Source organism: Protopterus annectens, chromosome 4.part0 (assembly GCF_019279795.1).
Source record: "Protopterus annectens isolate FY-2018-M chromosome 4.part0, PAN1.0, whole genome shotgun sequence".
NCBI classification, from domain to species: Eukaryota; Metazoa; Chordata; order Ceratodontiformes; family Protopteridae; genus Protopterus; species Protopterus annectens.
The window spans coordinates 288,925,248-288,942,096 of NC_056733.1; the positions used below are offsets into that span (position 1 = coordinate 288,925,248).

The following is a 16,849-nucleotide window of genomic DNA, read 5'->3' on the forward strand; positions in this document are numbered from 1 at the left end:
CTGACCACAGTGGCAATGTGGTGTGGTCAAAGGAGAGGTTGCTGTCAACCTGCGTCCCCAGATCTCTTATAACGCCTTCAGTGTTCAGTGGGCTCCCACTGATGTGGTATTTAGTGAAGAGTGAGCTTTTACCAAAGGAGATGACGGCACATTTTTTGGCATTAAGCTTAAGGCCATGATTTTGATACCAGTCATTGGTCTCAGTGAGGCCTTTCTGTAGGATGCCTGCATCACTTAGGGAGTTAATAATGTCTCCCAGCTTGCAGTTGTCTGTGAACTTGGTCAGCCAGAGTTCCTTTGTGTTGGCCTGGACTTCTGAGAAGTAGATGCCGAACAGGAGAGGACCCAGGACTGATCCCTTTGGGACTCCACTCATGCCTGATCGGCAGTCTAACTTGGAGTCTACTACTTTCACACTGTGTGTTCTATCTGTGAGACAATTTGCAACCCACCTAGTGATATAGGGGTTGATGCCTAGTTTGATGAGTTTATCAATAATTCCTAAGTGAGGAATGGTATCAAAGGCCTTGGCCAGATCGAGGTAGGCTGTATGCACTGCCTTACCTTCATCCACAGCCCTGGTGACTGACTCAAAGAAGTCAACCAGGTTGAGCAGGCATGATCTCTCTTTCACAAAGCCAAATTGCGTGAGGTCTAGAGTTTGGAGATTTCCTATATCTTTGTTAATCATGTCCATGATGATGCTCTCCATAGCTTTACATATCAGACTCATGAGGCTAATTGGGCGATAATTCCCAGGGTCTGCAGTTGCTCCCCTTTTATGGAGAGGGATGACTGTAGCAGTGCACCATTTGGTAGGGACAAAGCCTGAGGTGAGGCTGTGACTTGAACAGGGCACACAGATGTGGTGCCAGTTTGCTTTGTAGTTCATGTAGAACACAACCAGGAATATTATTGGGTCCCATGGAAGCTGTATTCTTGGCCTTGGGCAATGCAGCTTTAACCTGTGCTGCAGTAATGCTGGGTGCCTGGCATTCTTCCGGTATTGTGCTTGGTCCTTTGGGGGGAGAGAGGGGAAAAGTTGGCACTGAATCTCTTGGCCAGTATGTTGGCAATATCTGTTGGCTCAGTATAGGAGGTTGGTTTCGGCTGACAATAAACAGCCTTCTTCAGTGTGTAAAGAAATGAGTAATGATGAACCCATTTAAATACTATACATGTGAAGAAATGTCAAGCAACCATTGGTCCCTCACAGATGTTCGCCGGATGGTATAGCCTTTTAAATTCAAAGGAAAAGAAATGGATTATCAAATTAGGTGCATTATTTTCACCTGGATTAAATGAACATCTGTGAGGGACCAATGGTTGCTTGACATTTCTTCACATGTATGGTATTTAAATGGGTTCATCATTACTCATTTCTTTACACTGAAGAAGGCTAAGTTTATTGTCAGCCCAAACTGGTCTGTCTATATGGACTACCTGTACCATGTATTATATAGGAGTCTATTAAATTCACAGTTTTGTCATTGTCTGCTGGCATTGCGTTTTCAGTGATTTGGAGCTTTGCAGTCGCCATACTTGCAGGGAATATTTTCTGCTTTCAGTATAGGGGGTACCATTGTGCAGTAACGCAGAGCAAACCTGGGTATTGCCGTGATGGTTCTTGATATAATTATAGAAGGCTTTGTGGTTGTTTTTAGTGTCTGCCACAATTCTGCCTTCATAGCTGGCTTTAGAGGATTTGATGTGGATCTCAACTTTTTGTTGAAGCTAATAAGCGAGTTTTTCTAGTGTTGAGACTTCACCTTTTTCTGCAACAGTTTCTTCCTTCTGTTGTAGAGTTTATTAATGGCAAGGGACCACCAGATTGGCTTCCTCGGAGAGCATCTTGGTTCTGCTGGGTATGGGTAGTTCCATGCATTTATGTACATGTTCGTACAGTAAATTGGTGTATGATTCAGCAGTCATTTTCCATTGGCATGGGTGCCGTGAAGCTAGCCACCTCTGTTTTTAGGAGTCCAAAATCAGCTTTGGAGAAGTTTTTCAAGGTGGTTACCTTTGCGAGGGGTGTGGGTGAGATGTGGATTTCCATGGTGATTTTATGGTTGGATCTGACCAGGGAGGGATTGAATACTGGGTACAGCAATGGTCAACCATGTTAGTAATAACCAGGTCAAGAATGTTGCTTACTCTAGTGGGGGTCAGAATCAGCTGCTTCAGGGCATTGGAAGTGATGAATTCCATGAAGCATTGGGCCAGTGTATTGGTGCTTGAGTAGTTTTCCCAGTTGATGGAGGGGTAGTTGAAATCTCCTAGTATGAGAGTGTTGGGTTGGACCTTGATAGATTCCCGGGTGCTTCGGAACGTGGAGTGAGAGTCTAGGGAAATGGTTGGGGACCTATAGCAGGCTATGACCTGGATCGCCATTTTACCCATGGGAAACTGTGCTTGTTGAAAAGACCTGCATCTGGAAATACAGGGTGACACCATGTATCAATTTTTGTTCCAAGTTAACGTCTGTCTAGTGTCAGTGGTGGGGATTCAGGCTCCTTGATTACTGTCCCATAGTGGGGAAGTCGCATACACAAAAAAATAAACTTTTCCATGGGGGAAAAAAGTGTATATTGTGTGGCATACATGGTTACACTTCTGGCTTCATTGTTAGAAATATTGCCTGCATATCTCTGAGCAAGTCACCTAACCAGACACTGCTTCCAGGCTAAGTTTGAAAAAGGTCCATGGAGATCAGTGCTCTACCCCAAAAAGCAACTATAAATAATGATAAAAATTAAATTATCAGGGACGGCATATCCTACTAAAATCATAGCTTTTAGCTGAATTTGCATTACATTCATAATTGTAACGCGGTTTGCTTTGTCCCCTCTTACCATCGAAGGATGATATTCATACAAACAATGCCAGAGTTCCAGATTTCTTAGTCTTCAGCAAATGCACATTAATGCAAATCCTGTTATTCTGTAATTTTTTTTTAGTAAATACGGACAGTGTTTAAAAGGTGACCCGATCTGGACGTTGCACCTCAGTTTTGGGGGGATATGGAACTTCGAGAAAAAAAACTGAAACTGCATCCAATCTGTAAGGTCTTCCTTATTTGAATGATTCGGTAACTTACTCTTAAGGAGGTTCAGTGGGGTAGTTTGCGAGATAAAATAAAAGAAGTTTGCAGTGCATATTTAGCACATTCCTTCTATCTTTGGTTCACGAGGTTGAGGCAGCAGCTGACCGAGCTGGAGAGAAAAACATGAAAAATAACTATTTGTACAATTAACTTGAGGCGTTGACAGAATAAGAGAATGTGAATTAATATGCATTTTTCTTTTCTAAAAATAAAATAATAAATATAACTTTAATGTTTATCATTATTTAGTAATTCTTTCTTTCCAAAAAAGTTTTCAGTTTTAGGGGATTACACAGGACAGAGCTAAAATTTGTGTCAAAACCAGGGACAGTTGGTGGCACGAAACCTGTTTTAATATGTTTGATAGGTCAGATTCGAGCCTATTCAGGGGGTATCCTGGACATTATCCGGAGTCACTAAGGCTATTTTTTTTTAATCTAGTGAGTGTAACCAGTACACGCTCCCTAGTTATAGGTTAAAATAAATTGCAATCAATCGCAACGCTCTCTTTAACAAAACATAATTTTAAAGCAACTCGTTCAGCTTCTACAATCTTGTTGCCAACTAGTCTGTATTACGAACGTAATTACTTCACATACTAACACTGAAGTTTTCTTTCCGCTGCTTAGAATACGTTATAGCAGTCTGACGTCAGAGGAGAGCGTAAATCTGGACCGCCCTTTCTGGCACTTAAAAAAACTATCGGCAATATATGCCTAATAATGCTATGGTTTCCCACTGTGGGCATTTCCATATATAAGTACTGTGGGCTATGCTTATTTATTGTTTGTTTTGTCTGTGTTCTCCGCCGCCCCAGACAAGAAGGATTGAGTGTAATTACCGAAAAAGGTGTTTAGTATACAACAAAGGGGAGAATCACGGTGTGCTAGGTTAGCAACACCTGCCAATTCACATGACTGCAAGCAGAGATCGTAAACTCAGGTTTTGTTATGGTCATATTGCAAAAGGTTCTCTGCGTCTTTAAAGGGGCTCTGTCTATTATAAGAGGAAGTTGTTTGTCTCAGTTAACTTCATCGTGGGCTCGGCAGCTGCTGAAGTTGTTTTGTGTGTTTTAAGTTCATGGGTGTTTATGCGTGTGTATATATTTATTCCTTAGAAGGGTTACGTATTTACTACTTAATACTGTAAAATCGGAGTTACGTTACAAACTTGAGATGCGGTGGGGTGTCTTTCGAGGTGTGTGATGTAGCAGTTGGTTCAGTTTGGTAGTCAACAGCCTGTTGACTTTCTTGGTATCACTAAAAGATTTCGCTTGTGATAATCTAACTGTGAGTTGTGAGTACACCCTGGAAAATGAAACAGCTTGTGGGACATAATGGCACACGTATCCTAGACGAGGGTCTCCATTTCAATTAGACCCAAAGACGGGACTAGCTGGTGTTTGCCACCTAGACTCCTGACTAAGCAGTGAATGGTCTGTCCTGAGTGACCTGGGGGTGGCGTTTGTGTGCGTGTTAAACACGTTGATTTATTGGACTAAACTTTTTTCTAAAGTAACTTAAGAGTACACTAGAAGAACATTATTTTTCTTGTTTTCCTTTGGCCCGTATATGCATTGTGTCTGAGTTCACTGATATCTTGTCAAGCTGTGTTTTTCTTTATTTCAGCTCTTGAATGATGCGAAGGAACAGTGACTACAGCTCGGAGGGGAGCAGACTGTTGTCCATTTACTGAACATGCCTGGTACTGTGCAGCCGAGAACCACGAAAGATGGTTCAATGTGTTGCATGTCCCCATGTACTGTAAACACTGTGCTATAAATATTTAGGACGTGCATACAAAATGACTGCGACGGGCACGTTATCTTTGTGCTTTTTACTGACCTTCTGCACAGCAAGCGATGCCAGTCGGAATGCTGTTATGGTAAATTATCCCCAGGACCTGCATACAGTACACAGAGGAGGTGTATTTATTTTATCTGAGGAAGATCTGACTTCCCGAAATTACAGCACTGCACAAGAGGTAAGTGCTTTCAGAGTTGTTTATTTAATGACTCCTGTATTAAGTGATTTGTGAAGGCTGAAGTAGGTGGTACATCTGGGGTTCATGTGTATGTCTGCGATTGATTTAGTGCCTATGGTGATTAGCCACTGGTAGAAGGGTTCTTCAAAGTGTAGCAATATGCATGAACAGCTGTGAGGCTATTCGTACTCAAAACAATTTTTGTATTTGTGATGTCAAGACATTGACCTTTATGCCAAGTTAAAATACTAGGTAATCAGTCTGCAGACTAGTACAAACCTAACCAGTAACCAGCAGTCAGAATCAAACCCTGCACCTTGTATTTGTCAGGAAAAGTTGGAGGTTATTACAGCTGACAGACAATGGAGTAGTCCTTGTGGGGAAATTAATTTATACAGACTGGTTCTTTAGTGGTCTGCATAAAGTGATGCTAAGTGAAAATCTTCTTGAACTGACTAGCCTCCCATTTCATTTATGTCAGATAAAACTGCAAATCTGTTTAACCAGCCAGTTAGGTTCATAAGTAAGTACTACCTTTAACCTATCCCATTTTGTTAGAGATTGGCCTTACCCATCTCACGATCAATAATTATATGTAGTACGGGGCAGTCCTGGCGTAAATGTAGTACGGGGCAGTCCTGGCGTAAATTTTCTGTTTCCCATGCATAGGCTTTATATAGCCCACCTAATCATGAAGGGATTCACATCTAGATCAGGGGAGGTCATCGTGCCTCTTTACTCAATCCTCATCAGGCCCATAACTGAGTACAATGCCCCTTTTGGGATGTACCTTACCAGACCCCTGCAGCAACTGGAAAGACCCCAAAAGTACCTCGCCAAGAGGATCAAAGGGCTCAACCAGATGCCATATGCTGCCCGGTTAAAGAAACTCCAGCTCTACTCAGTGGCATACCGCCTGCTCAGAGGCGATCTGTGCCTGACGTATAAAACCATGTCCAACCCAGAATTAATGGACATGCTGCATCTCAGAAAATCCAAATCCCATCAAGCTACGCGCTCGAGAGACTTGAACCTCAGCACTGAAATAAATAGGACATGCTGGAGGGACAGATTCATAACCCAGAGGCTCCCTTCACTCTGGAATAAAATCCCAGTCCAGGTTAGGCAGAGTCCCTCATTGACTCTCTTCAAGAGGAATCTTCATGAGTGGATGGGAGATAGTAGGTTTACCCCGGGTATCACTTCTGTGTCACTGTTAGACAGAGGCACAGTATACTAACCTCGAAAAAGGGCATAGCAAAATTCATTTAAAATGGGTGGCGAAAGCCAAACACACTCTGGCTAGGCTTATAAATGCCCTAGGACAGATAGCCTAGTATGAACCTATAGATTCAAGTTGTGCTTCAATGTGGACAGGGATGACCTGTGTTTTATGTGGATACGAAGTCTGTTCAGAGCAGTGGTATCCTCTGCGAGATATACCTGTCTCCAAACTGTTCTGCTGATGTTGCAGAAGTGGTTTAGATCCCTAGACCGAGAACTTCTGATTCCAATTGACGTATTGATGTGCAGTAAAATCCATCCATATTGGGTCAGAGGATGCCTTGTTTGCCAGACGCTGGTCACCTTTTAGTAGTCCGTAAGATACCGAGAGTAGTGACAGGCCTTTGAGTCGATCTATGTAGGATATGTTATTTAGGCTCTGTATCCTTTTAGTAAGGCATCTTTGGGGGGGGTCCAGTTGTTGCATGTGTCTGGACAGATGTATGCCAAAGGGGGTGCTGTATTCAGTGATTGGCTTAATGAGAGCCGAGTAAAGGGGAGCTATGACAGTTCTAGATCTAGACACAATCCCTTTGTTTATAAGCTGTGTAATATAGAAGGATTTTTTCTTATGGCAACTGACCCATGTTGGTGAAAAGTTTGGTCACTGTTAACATAAGTTCCCAGATCCCGAACAACTGGGTCAACTCTTGGGGGCATATTGCTAATGTAGTATTTCCCTGGGATAGATGACTTCACAAAGAATAAAGTAATGGATTTGTTTTGGCATTTAGTTTCAGTCCATGATGGCACCAGTTATTTATTTAGGACAAGCCTTGCTGCAGGATGGCTAAGTCCTTTTGGATTTCAATGACTGCACCTAGTTTACAGTCCTCTATAAACCTAGCCAGAGCCTTTGGTATTTGCTTTTACTTCAGAAAAGTAGATGTTAAACAGTTAAACGGGAGAGGTCGCACAGAGCACTGGGGGACTGTACTGGTGACTGGTCTCTTTGCGGAGTTAACTTCCCCTATTTTGGTTTCCTGCAGTGCATCTGTGGACCAGTTGGTAGTCCAGAAGGTGAATATGGGTTTATTTAGGTTTTTTATTATGCTTGAGTGGGGAATAGTGTCAAAAGCTTTAGCAAGGTCAAGGTATGTGTTGTGTACCATTTTGCCTTCATCCATTGCTTTGACCTTTTCAATAAAAAAAAAAAAGCACTAGGTTGAGTAAGCATGACCTGCCCTTGAATCAAAACTGAGACAGGTCCACACTTCCTATACCCTCAATTGAAATGACTTGTGTCTACCTGTCTTGTGCATTTTCATATCCAGCCACAGTATTCTGACTCTCTGTAATCCCATTAAAACCAGTAATAGGAACTATTCCAAGGCAGATCATCTTTTATTATTATTTATTTATTTTATTTTACATTTGTTGACCGGGCTAGTCTAACGGGATATATGTCCATTTTCAGTAGAGGCCTGGGGAGAAAAGCTCCACATAAAATAAACAGAACATTAAAAATTCAGTTTCAAGACATTAAACTTCAATTAAAGATACTAGTCATACAAAACATGTGCTACAAAGTAAATAAGCATATGTGATATAAGAAAGTAGAACAAAATAAGACACCCCTTAATTTTTTATTTTTTTGTCGTTGTCCCCCCCCCACCACCACCACCACCATCACTGTGGGAAGGAAGTATTCAGAAGGATGAGGAGATTCCAGAACAAAGTTTTAAGTGAGGAACAGCAGGAGAGACTAGTTTAAAGAGAACAGAGTTAACGGAAAATTAATTGAGGGGTAGAAACTCAGAGTGACAGGGGAGAAGTTCATTATGTATATCTTGGGTAGAATAAGTCCAACATAGAGGTAGTGGACCTAAAGTGAAAACTGAGTAGAGGTGGAATAGCAAAGGAAGAAATTGATGATAATAGGATGAGAAAATCTTAGTCTGGGTTAGTACAGGGAAATAGCCAGTGGCTAGTTAGATATAATTTGTTTCTTTTTGAAAAGTGTAGTAGAGGAGAGAGAGGTAAGTTCAGAAGGAAGTAGGTTCCAGCTTTTACACACTGCATTAGAGAAGAGGGAATCACCTGCTTTATTGTAGGGTTTATGTATTGATACCAGTAATTTGTTGGCTGAGCGTAGATTTGTAAGATTGTTATATGGGCGGATAAGATTTGTGAGAATTGGTGTTTTACCTGGATAATAAAGGGTTTTATGGGTAGTAATTAGTTGCTGAAATAAAATCTGATTGTGCAGTTCAAGCCAACCCAGCTGATTCAGATTTTGGCAGTGGTAGGTTCTAAAGGGGGAGCCAGTAGCAAGTCTGGCTATACTATTGTAGGAAATTGCAAGCTTGTTGAGGTTAGTTTTAGATAGATTGGTGTATATAGGAGAGGCATAAAAGAGAGTAGAGATAAGGTGGGTGTGGGCAATAGTAGTTCTGGCTGAGGGAGTAAGGAGGGGTTTAATTTTGTAGAGGGAGCCTAGTTTACGGTTAACTGATTGATTTTATTGTGGAGTTGATATGAGTATCATAGTTAAGGCTGTGATCAATAGTAACTCCTAAGAGTTTGGTAGAAGTGTCAGGAGATATGACTGTGCCGTTTTTGGATTTGATAGAGAAGTGAAATGGGGTAGATTTTTGTGTAGGAGTAAATATTAGTAGTTTAGTCTTTTTTGGGTTGAGGAAGAGACTGCGTTGTAAAAAACGTTCTTCTACAAGCTCAAAGACATTTTGGGTAAGGGACTGCAGTTCAGAAGGCCCTGTAGCTGAGGATATTAATGTGGAGTCATCCGTGTATTGTATTACAGCTTGAGAGATGCTGATAGATCGTTTATAAAGATGGAGAATAGAAGAGGGCCTAAAATAGATTCTTGGGGTATGCCAATGGTGACAGGAAGAGGGGCAGACAGTGTTTTCCCAAAGCACTGCTTGTTGCCTGTTATTTAAGTAGGACTTGAACCACTGTAGTGCTTGAGTATCTAGTGAGAGGGGCTTGAGAAGATTCAAGAGTAGTTGATGGTTAACCATGTTGAATGCTTTTGAAAGATCAATAAAGATAGCAGAGGACAGTGTGTAGTTGTTACGGTTTTTGTTAATGTGGTCAGAAAATGACAGGAGGGCAGTAGTAGTGCTATGGAAGGGTCGAAATCCATGCTGAGAGTTGGCTACTAGGCCATTTAGGAGAAGGTGGTCTAGTAGTTGGCGTTGGATGCATTTTTCCATGATTTTAGCCATATAACAGAGCAGCAGAGCTTCCAATTTCTCAGTTTTTTGTATTATGTTTTGTTTAGTCTGTTCCCACATATCCTTAGCTGCCACTCCAGGTTCATTTTTAATCCATACTCCTAAGTACTTCATTTTATCACGTCCCCATAAATATGGATATTGTTGAGCCAATTCCTGTGTCGGAATGTAATTTCCAGCTATTGCCTTTGATTTAGTTTCAGTAATTTTGTATCCTGAATAGATTTGAAACTGTCTCAAAATGTTCCACAACAATGAAATGCCCTTTTCTAGTTTTATCAGGTAGAAAATATCATCTGCAAATATGAAACTGTGCAATACTGCACTCACTGGAAGCTGTCCTCGCCTTGGAAGATGCTGACATTTGTGCAGTCAAGGAGACATGGTTCAAGTTTGTGGAGAGTATCCCAGCCATACCCGGTTACACCTCCTTCCACACGTTCAGACCTCAAACTTAAGGTGTATCAATAGTCATTAAAAGTATGATCCCCTGGAGACACTTCAAGTGCAATTAACTGTTGGTAGAACACCTATTCAAGTCATTGCCAACTACAGGACCCACTCCATGAATCAGGACACCCACTCTGCCTATTTGGATCTACTTTAGTCTATCAAGATGCATCCAAACACCATGGTTTTGGGCGACTTTTAACTACCCATCCATTGACTTGGTAAGTTACTCGTGCTCAAACTCACTTGCCCAAAGGTTCTTTCCCTTCATTAACAGCAGATTATAACCTCTTATGGCATGGTATAACTTCAGTACATCTCCTCCCCAGATGTAACTGGCAACTATGCCGAGCTCTACACCAGTGCTTTATAGAAACACCTATATAACTGCATTGACTCTGCCATACTTGATAGGACCAAATCAAGCTCCTCAAGGAAGAGCAAACCTGCTTGGTGGACAACTGCCATTAACAGGCTTTACAAGAAGAGGAAGAAATTTCTGTCTAAGAGTAAGAGGGATTGAGCCCTCCTAAACTGGAAACACTCCCTTCTCAGTTTAAACAAGCAAATAAGACTTCTTGTGAAGTCCTCAAAAGCAAACAGGAGTCCAAATTAGCTTCCTCAGCAAAGGACAACCACAAGACATTCTGTAGTTACATCCATAACTTAAAAGGAAAGGCCCAGATTTGTGCAGAATTGGCAGATAATGATACCACATATACTGAGCTGTGGACATAGCTAACCTGTTGGCCAACAGGTTCTTTGAAAATGTAACACCCCTGTCCCCGCCACACTTACCCCATGACATCCTTTCCATCTGTTCCCTACCTTGTATCTCTAAAGAGAAGGTTGTAAATGCCCTTTCTAAGGCCAAAAAATAAGCATCTGTGGGACGTGATAATATCGCAGGCTGCGTCCTACATGAGCTGCAATATGAATTAGCAGCACCATTGGGTACTCGTTTTTAGACATAGTCTAAGCACTGTCTTTGTACCAGCTGAATGGAAAACAGCCTCCGTTATTCCCTTGCACAAAAGTGGTGCTTCCACTGACTCTGGGAACTATAGACCTATTAGCCTGATTAGCCTTCCCTGCAAGGCCATGGAGCAAATCATCATGGACCTTAACAAAGATATAGGTAATCTCCAAACATGTGACCCTACTCAGTTTGCATTTGTGAAAAGGAGATCCTGCCTGTTAATCCTGGTGGACTTCTTCGAGACAGTCTCCAAGGCCCTGGACGAGGGGAAATCTGTGTAAATAGCCTACCTGGACTTAGCCAAGACATTTGACATTATCCCTCACTCAGGCATCATTGACAAACTCGCCCAACTAGGCATCAACCTTTATATCATTAGATGGGTCGCTAACTTTCTCACCGATAGAACTCATATAGTCAAAATAGGGGAATCTACCTCCAGCAGCAGACCTGTAACCAGTGGTGTTACACCGTGATCTGTCCTGGGACCTCTACTGTTTGGAATCTGTTTCTCCAAAGTGCAAGCAAAAACTAAAGGTCTGTGGCTGACAAAGTTTGCTGATGACCGCAAACTGGCAGTGGTCATAGAATCTCCAAATTGTCAACATCCTACATGAGTGTCTTACAAAAGAATGATTGGTGTCAAAGTCATGGCCTTAAAGTCAATGCAAAAAATGTATTCTCATTCCTTTCAGTAAAAGCAATGTTCCTGCTAACTACCACATCAATAGTAACACCTTAAGTACACACTTAGTGGTGAGAAACCTGGGCACACAGGTTGACAGCAGCCTTACCTTTGACAACCATTTTTCCACAGTGGTAAGAAGGGCATTCTATATTGCTCATCTCACAAGTAAGGGAATTGCATCCAAAAAAAAGAAGTTATAACCTCCCTGTACTCTTCTCTCATCAGGCTAATAGTTGAATACAACACCCCTTTTGGTATGTACCTTTCCAAGCACCTGTAGCAGTTGGAGAAACCACAAGGGTTCCTCACAAAGAAAATTCAAGGTCTTCAGCATCTGTCCTGTGGGGATTTTCTGAAATCACTGTTGCTTTATTCTGTTTCATGCAGACTACTCGGAGGAGAGTTCTGTCTTGCATACAAGACTATCTTTGACCCTGCTTTACTGGAAATTCTGTATATCCGCAAGTCAAATGGAACGTGGGTTACTTACTCTAAAGACTTTAACCTGGTATGTGACATCAGTAAAACCTGCCGGAGGGACAGATTTGTCTCCCAGAGGTTACCACACCTTTGGAACAGCCTCCTACTTTTGTCAAACAAAGCACCACATTGGTCCTCTTCAAACGTAATCTGGAAGATTGGATGGGTGACAGTAAATTTACCCCAGGGGTTCCAGCTGTGTCCCTGTTGGACAGAGGCAATATATGCTGATCGTGGAAATAAGGGTAAGAACTTGGCTAGGCTTGTAAGGGTCCTGAGACCATTAGCCTAGTAATTTCCTATGATCCTATAGAGCCATCTTTTCTTGACTGTCATACCAATTATATCCTTGAATTTCTGAGTCCCTTATTTAATTTGCCAGTTGCTTCTATTTATAATGCAAATAACAAAGGGGAAAGAGGACACCCCTGTCTGATTTCTCTGCTCAAGCAGAAATCAGAGAGGAACCCTCCCACTGTTATTTTCACCTCTGATCCCTCATATATCCTACTAATCAGCCTTATAATTTTATCAGGGAATGCTAATGCTTCCATTGCCCTATTTGTACACTCCCAGCATACTCTGTCAAATGCTTTCTCTGAATTAAGACCCACCAACAATAATGGTATTTTCTTACATTCTGCTTCCCTCTGGATCATCAGTGTTCTATTCATGTCAGATGTTTGCCTTCCCCTTCACAAAACCACATTGATCCATATCTATCAATTTTTGGCATCACTTTTGCCATTCATGTGGCTATTATAGACATAAACACTTTTATAATCTTGGTTTAGTATTAAAATGGGCTTGTATGAAGCTGGATCTGATGGATCTTTACCCTCTTTATTTATTACAGCCACCACCGCTTATTTGTAGGATGTTGATACTTCTCTTAAAATACTGTTTAACAAAACTGTCCAGATCTTTTCGGTTTTTTCCCCTCCTAGCTTCCAAATTTCCACAGGAATACCGTCTACTTTTGGGGACTTCCCTGTAGATTGGTTATACATCACCATTTTGTATCTCCTCCTATCCTAACTGTTGGTAATTGAGCCTTATCTACCTCTAACCTCGCCATAGTTGATTCTTTCATAAACATTTCCATTTGTACTTTTTCTTGATTTCCAGATTTCTCTGCTTTATACACACTTTTATAGAATTTACAAAATATTTCAAATACTTCTGTAGGATCTCTTGTTATCTTCCTTGTTATAGGCTCCCTAAGCTTGGTGACGGTCCTTTCTTCTTTCTGTTGCTGGAGTTGTTGTGCTAAAAGTTTTTTGCTCTAGAGTTATTATCAAAAAACAGTTGCTTAATAGCAATCTTTCTAAACTCATGCATATTATCGAGGTAATCCCTTTATTTTCTGTTTAACATTCTGCAGTTGCCCCTCTTCTTGTTGTGTGGGATTCCTGCTATTTTGCAATAATTTAATGTTAGTCAGTCCCTCTAAATTATTCTTACTTCTTAACCATATTTGCCTTTCTTTTATTTCCACCCTATTTTTAAACTCTACTTTAATTTCATCACACTCCATAGCTATATTTTCAGAAGAAAGTTCTGTCTTCTCTAATAGTTCCTGAATAATTTCCACTACACATTCCTTAAATTCCTCTCTTCAACAGGTGAAAAAGTGCCAATGTCTAATTTTTATTTCATTACCCTGTGTTTTTATTATAGTTATTATTGGCACGTGATCTGAAATAGTGATTGGATGTGTATCAAGACCTTCAATTAAATGCACACGTTTCTGTGAAATGTAAATTTTGTCTAGCCTAGCCCATTTTTTTGTATCTTCGGGAATAATATGTAAATTCGCTCTGAACTCCTAGTACTGAATTCACATCTTCCATGCCAAACTTTTCATAAATTTCTTCAAAGATCTACCCTCCTTTGTTGTATTTTCCCTTCTGGCCCCCCAAGTACATCTTCACTGTTGCAAATCAAATTCCATTCCCCACCTCTAAGTAATATTTCTTGCTGAAAGCTGATTATTTCTCCCAGAATTTTCCTTAAACTGCATTGTAGAAGTTTTGGTGGAATATAAATACATGCCAGTCTAGTCCTCATCCCTTGACAGTAGCCCCTTAGTACTACTAATTTGCCGTTATTCATTTATTTATTTGTGTTACATTTGTTTACCAGGAAAGTCCATCTGGGACAGAGCCCATTTTCAGTGGAGGCCTGGGGAGAAAAACTACAGACACATGTCTTTGGAATGTGGGAGGAAACCAGAACACCCAGAGGAAACCCACACAAATGCAAGGAGGACATGAAGACTTTGCACAGAATGCACCCCAGCCGAAAATCGAACCGGAAAGCCTCTTGCTGTGAGCCGATAATGCTAACTTTCACTATTGGAGCTCCTCTTGTATTTAATACAAGTACTCCTCTTTTCATTTGCCCCAGGTATTTTGCTGAATAACCATCCTGAAAACCTTTCTTTATCAAATTCAGATGTTCAGTTCTTTCCAAGTGTGTCTCCTGTAGCATAGCTATTTACACTCTCCATTTCTTAAATACAGAAAAGAAAGATTAGCTGGCTATATTATTTGTGAAACCATTGATGTTTAAAGACATTTCAGAAAGCATCATTGTCTTAAAACGTTATTGTTAAGTGTCCAAAAAGTCCCAATATTTCCAGATTTTTTTCATTCTGTCATCTTCCACAAATATAATTATTGGTTTGTAATCCAACATTTGCAGTTTCCAAGTTAATGGTTTTATTCCTGTTCATCTCCATCTCCCAAGTTCTCTCTCTGCTTCATTTCCAATGTACCGTCAATTTCTTCTTGTCGAATGTTGTTTTTTTTCCTTCTCTCAATCATCTTCCATTGAAACATGGGAAATATTTCACTGGCACAGTCTGTCTGTGGTCTTTATTAACAAACGAGCAAGAAGTAGAATCTCCTTTTGTTACACAGCTCATTTTTTGTTGGACAAACATTTGTATTTCCTCCTTAGCATGTACTACTACTATTTTTTTCAAACACCTTTATTGAATTATCACTTGTGACATAGGTAAATTTACATTCATATAAAAGTAATCAAACTATTTAACATAACAAATCTTCTAGTTCACATATATTGCTATATATCCTATAACCTAAACAGCATTACATAAATTATTCAATTCTTGCCTTTTTTTAAACAAGAAACATTTTTATTAAACCATTACTTACTACATAGGCAGTCGTACAATTTTATAAATGAAAATGAACCGCAGAGACACCATCCTAGTTGCAAGCATTTTACATCACAAACCATACTGGCACACTCTCATTTGCACCCTTAGCATGTACTTCATCAAAAAATGATTTTGTCCCTCTAGGGAAAAATATTTTTAAAATAGCTGGGTACAGCAGTCCGAATCTCAGTCCTGCTTCTCGACATTCCCTGAGTAATGGAATACATTACTCCTCTTCTGTTTTTCTCCACAAACACTTTTCTGTCTCCCACTTTTAGTACTTTTTCCTTCTGCCACAGTTTTGTCAGAATTAACTTTTACTGCTGGTAAGCTTGCATCTTTACTATTAAAGGTCTAGGTTGTTTTCTCATAGCCAGGTTTGGAGCATACACACAGTGTCCCCTTTCAATTAACCGTTCCTGTTATGGAATACCAGTTCAGTTGTTTATTTGTGTTTTAATACAGTCTGTTCCTTTCAGTTTGTCTGGCAGAGCAGAAAATCACAGGTTTTCCCTACATGCTCTGACCTCTACTTATATTATTTTTTTGAAACATGTCGCCTTGTGCAGACTTGTATTCAGCCAGCCCTTTCTTCATTTCGACATCTGAGTTTTGCAGTTTTATCACCTAATCTGAATATCTGTTTGAAGCTCCTTCCAGTTTTTCCAGCCTTTTATTGTTTGAGTTGATATACTCCCATCAGCATTTTCTTTATTTTAATTGGGTGTGTGTGCAGTTGCCTTATACTTTCCTCTAGGTTACTGGAAGTCATATCTGGAGCTTGCACTGATACAGCTGCAGTACATTTCCCATTCAGTTTTTTTTGTCACCTTATGTAGGTGATTTTCCTTCAGGTCCTCTATTTCTTTTTGCCTGGCTTTCAGGCAGTGCACTTTACTAGCCGGTTAGTGAACTTTACCTAGAAGTTTAAGTCCACTGGCTTTCTCTAAGTTTGTGTTTTCACACTGGGAGAGCTAGAATTAAACTGTTACTCAATGTGCAGTCATCTTGGAAGCAACCGTGTTGGGCCTTGCCTTAGCTGTAATTGCGATAGCAGTATTGTCTGTAGTTGTAGATATTGTTGGGTGACTGCTGTACCTGAAGATCTCTGTAACCAGAACATGGTAGAAGAACTGGAGTGAGATTTGAATTTTCCATCTTATTTCCTTGAGTGGACAGTGCTGATGGGATTAGGATCTTGAGGAACAGCTAATAAAATATAATAAGAAATTTAAAGATCTGACCGCAATCTGTTTCCACCCCTGTCTGGGCTTTTATTCATGACCAAGGCCCCAGAGGGCTATGGAATTTCTATATAATGATAGCTGTTTCTGAACAACTGATCGGCTCTGTATGTAAAGAATTGGTTATTGATTTGCATGTTCTTAGATCCTGCTGCCTGATGATCATCCGAGGTCAGTAAATATTCTTAAAACTGCCGTCAGCTTTTTTACGTACATAACTGTATCTTCTTGCAAGTGCTTAGCTAAGCAGG

At 40.5% G+C, this 16,849-nt stretch overlaps 1 protein-coding gene across 1 annotated transcript in view; it reads left to right on the forward strand.

The window, feature by feature from the left end:
• The first annotated feature begins 3,776 nt into the window (after positions 1 to 3,776).
• The window catches only part of SLC8B1 (solute carrier family 8 member B1), a 1,008,250-nt gene continuing 995,177 nt past the window's right edge, over positions 3,777 to 16,849 (forward strand). Inside the window, exons 1-2 of the mRNA XM_044068272.1 lie at positions 3,777 to 3,993; positions 4,732 to 5,086. Coding sequence (XP_043924207.1) covers positions 4,907 to 5,086 — 180 coding nt within the window. The 5' untranslated portion in view covers positions 3,777 to 3,993; positions 4,732 to 4,906. The remainder of the gene's footprint in view (positions 3,994 to 4,731; positions 5,087 to 16,849) is intronic.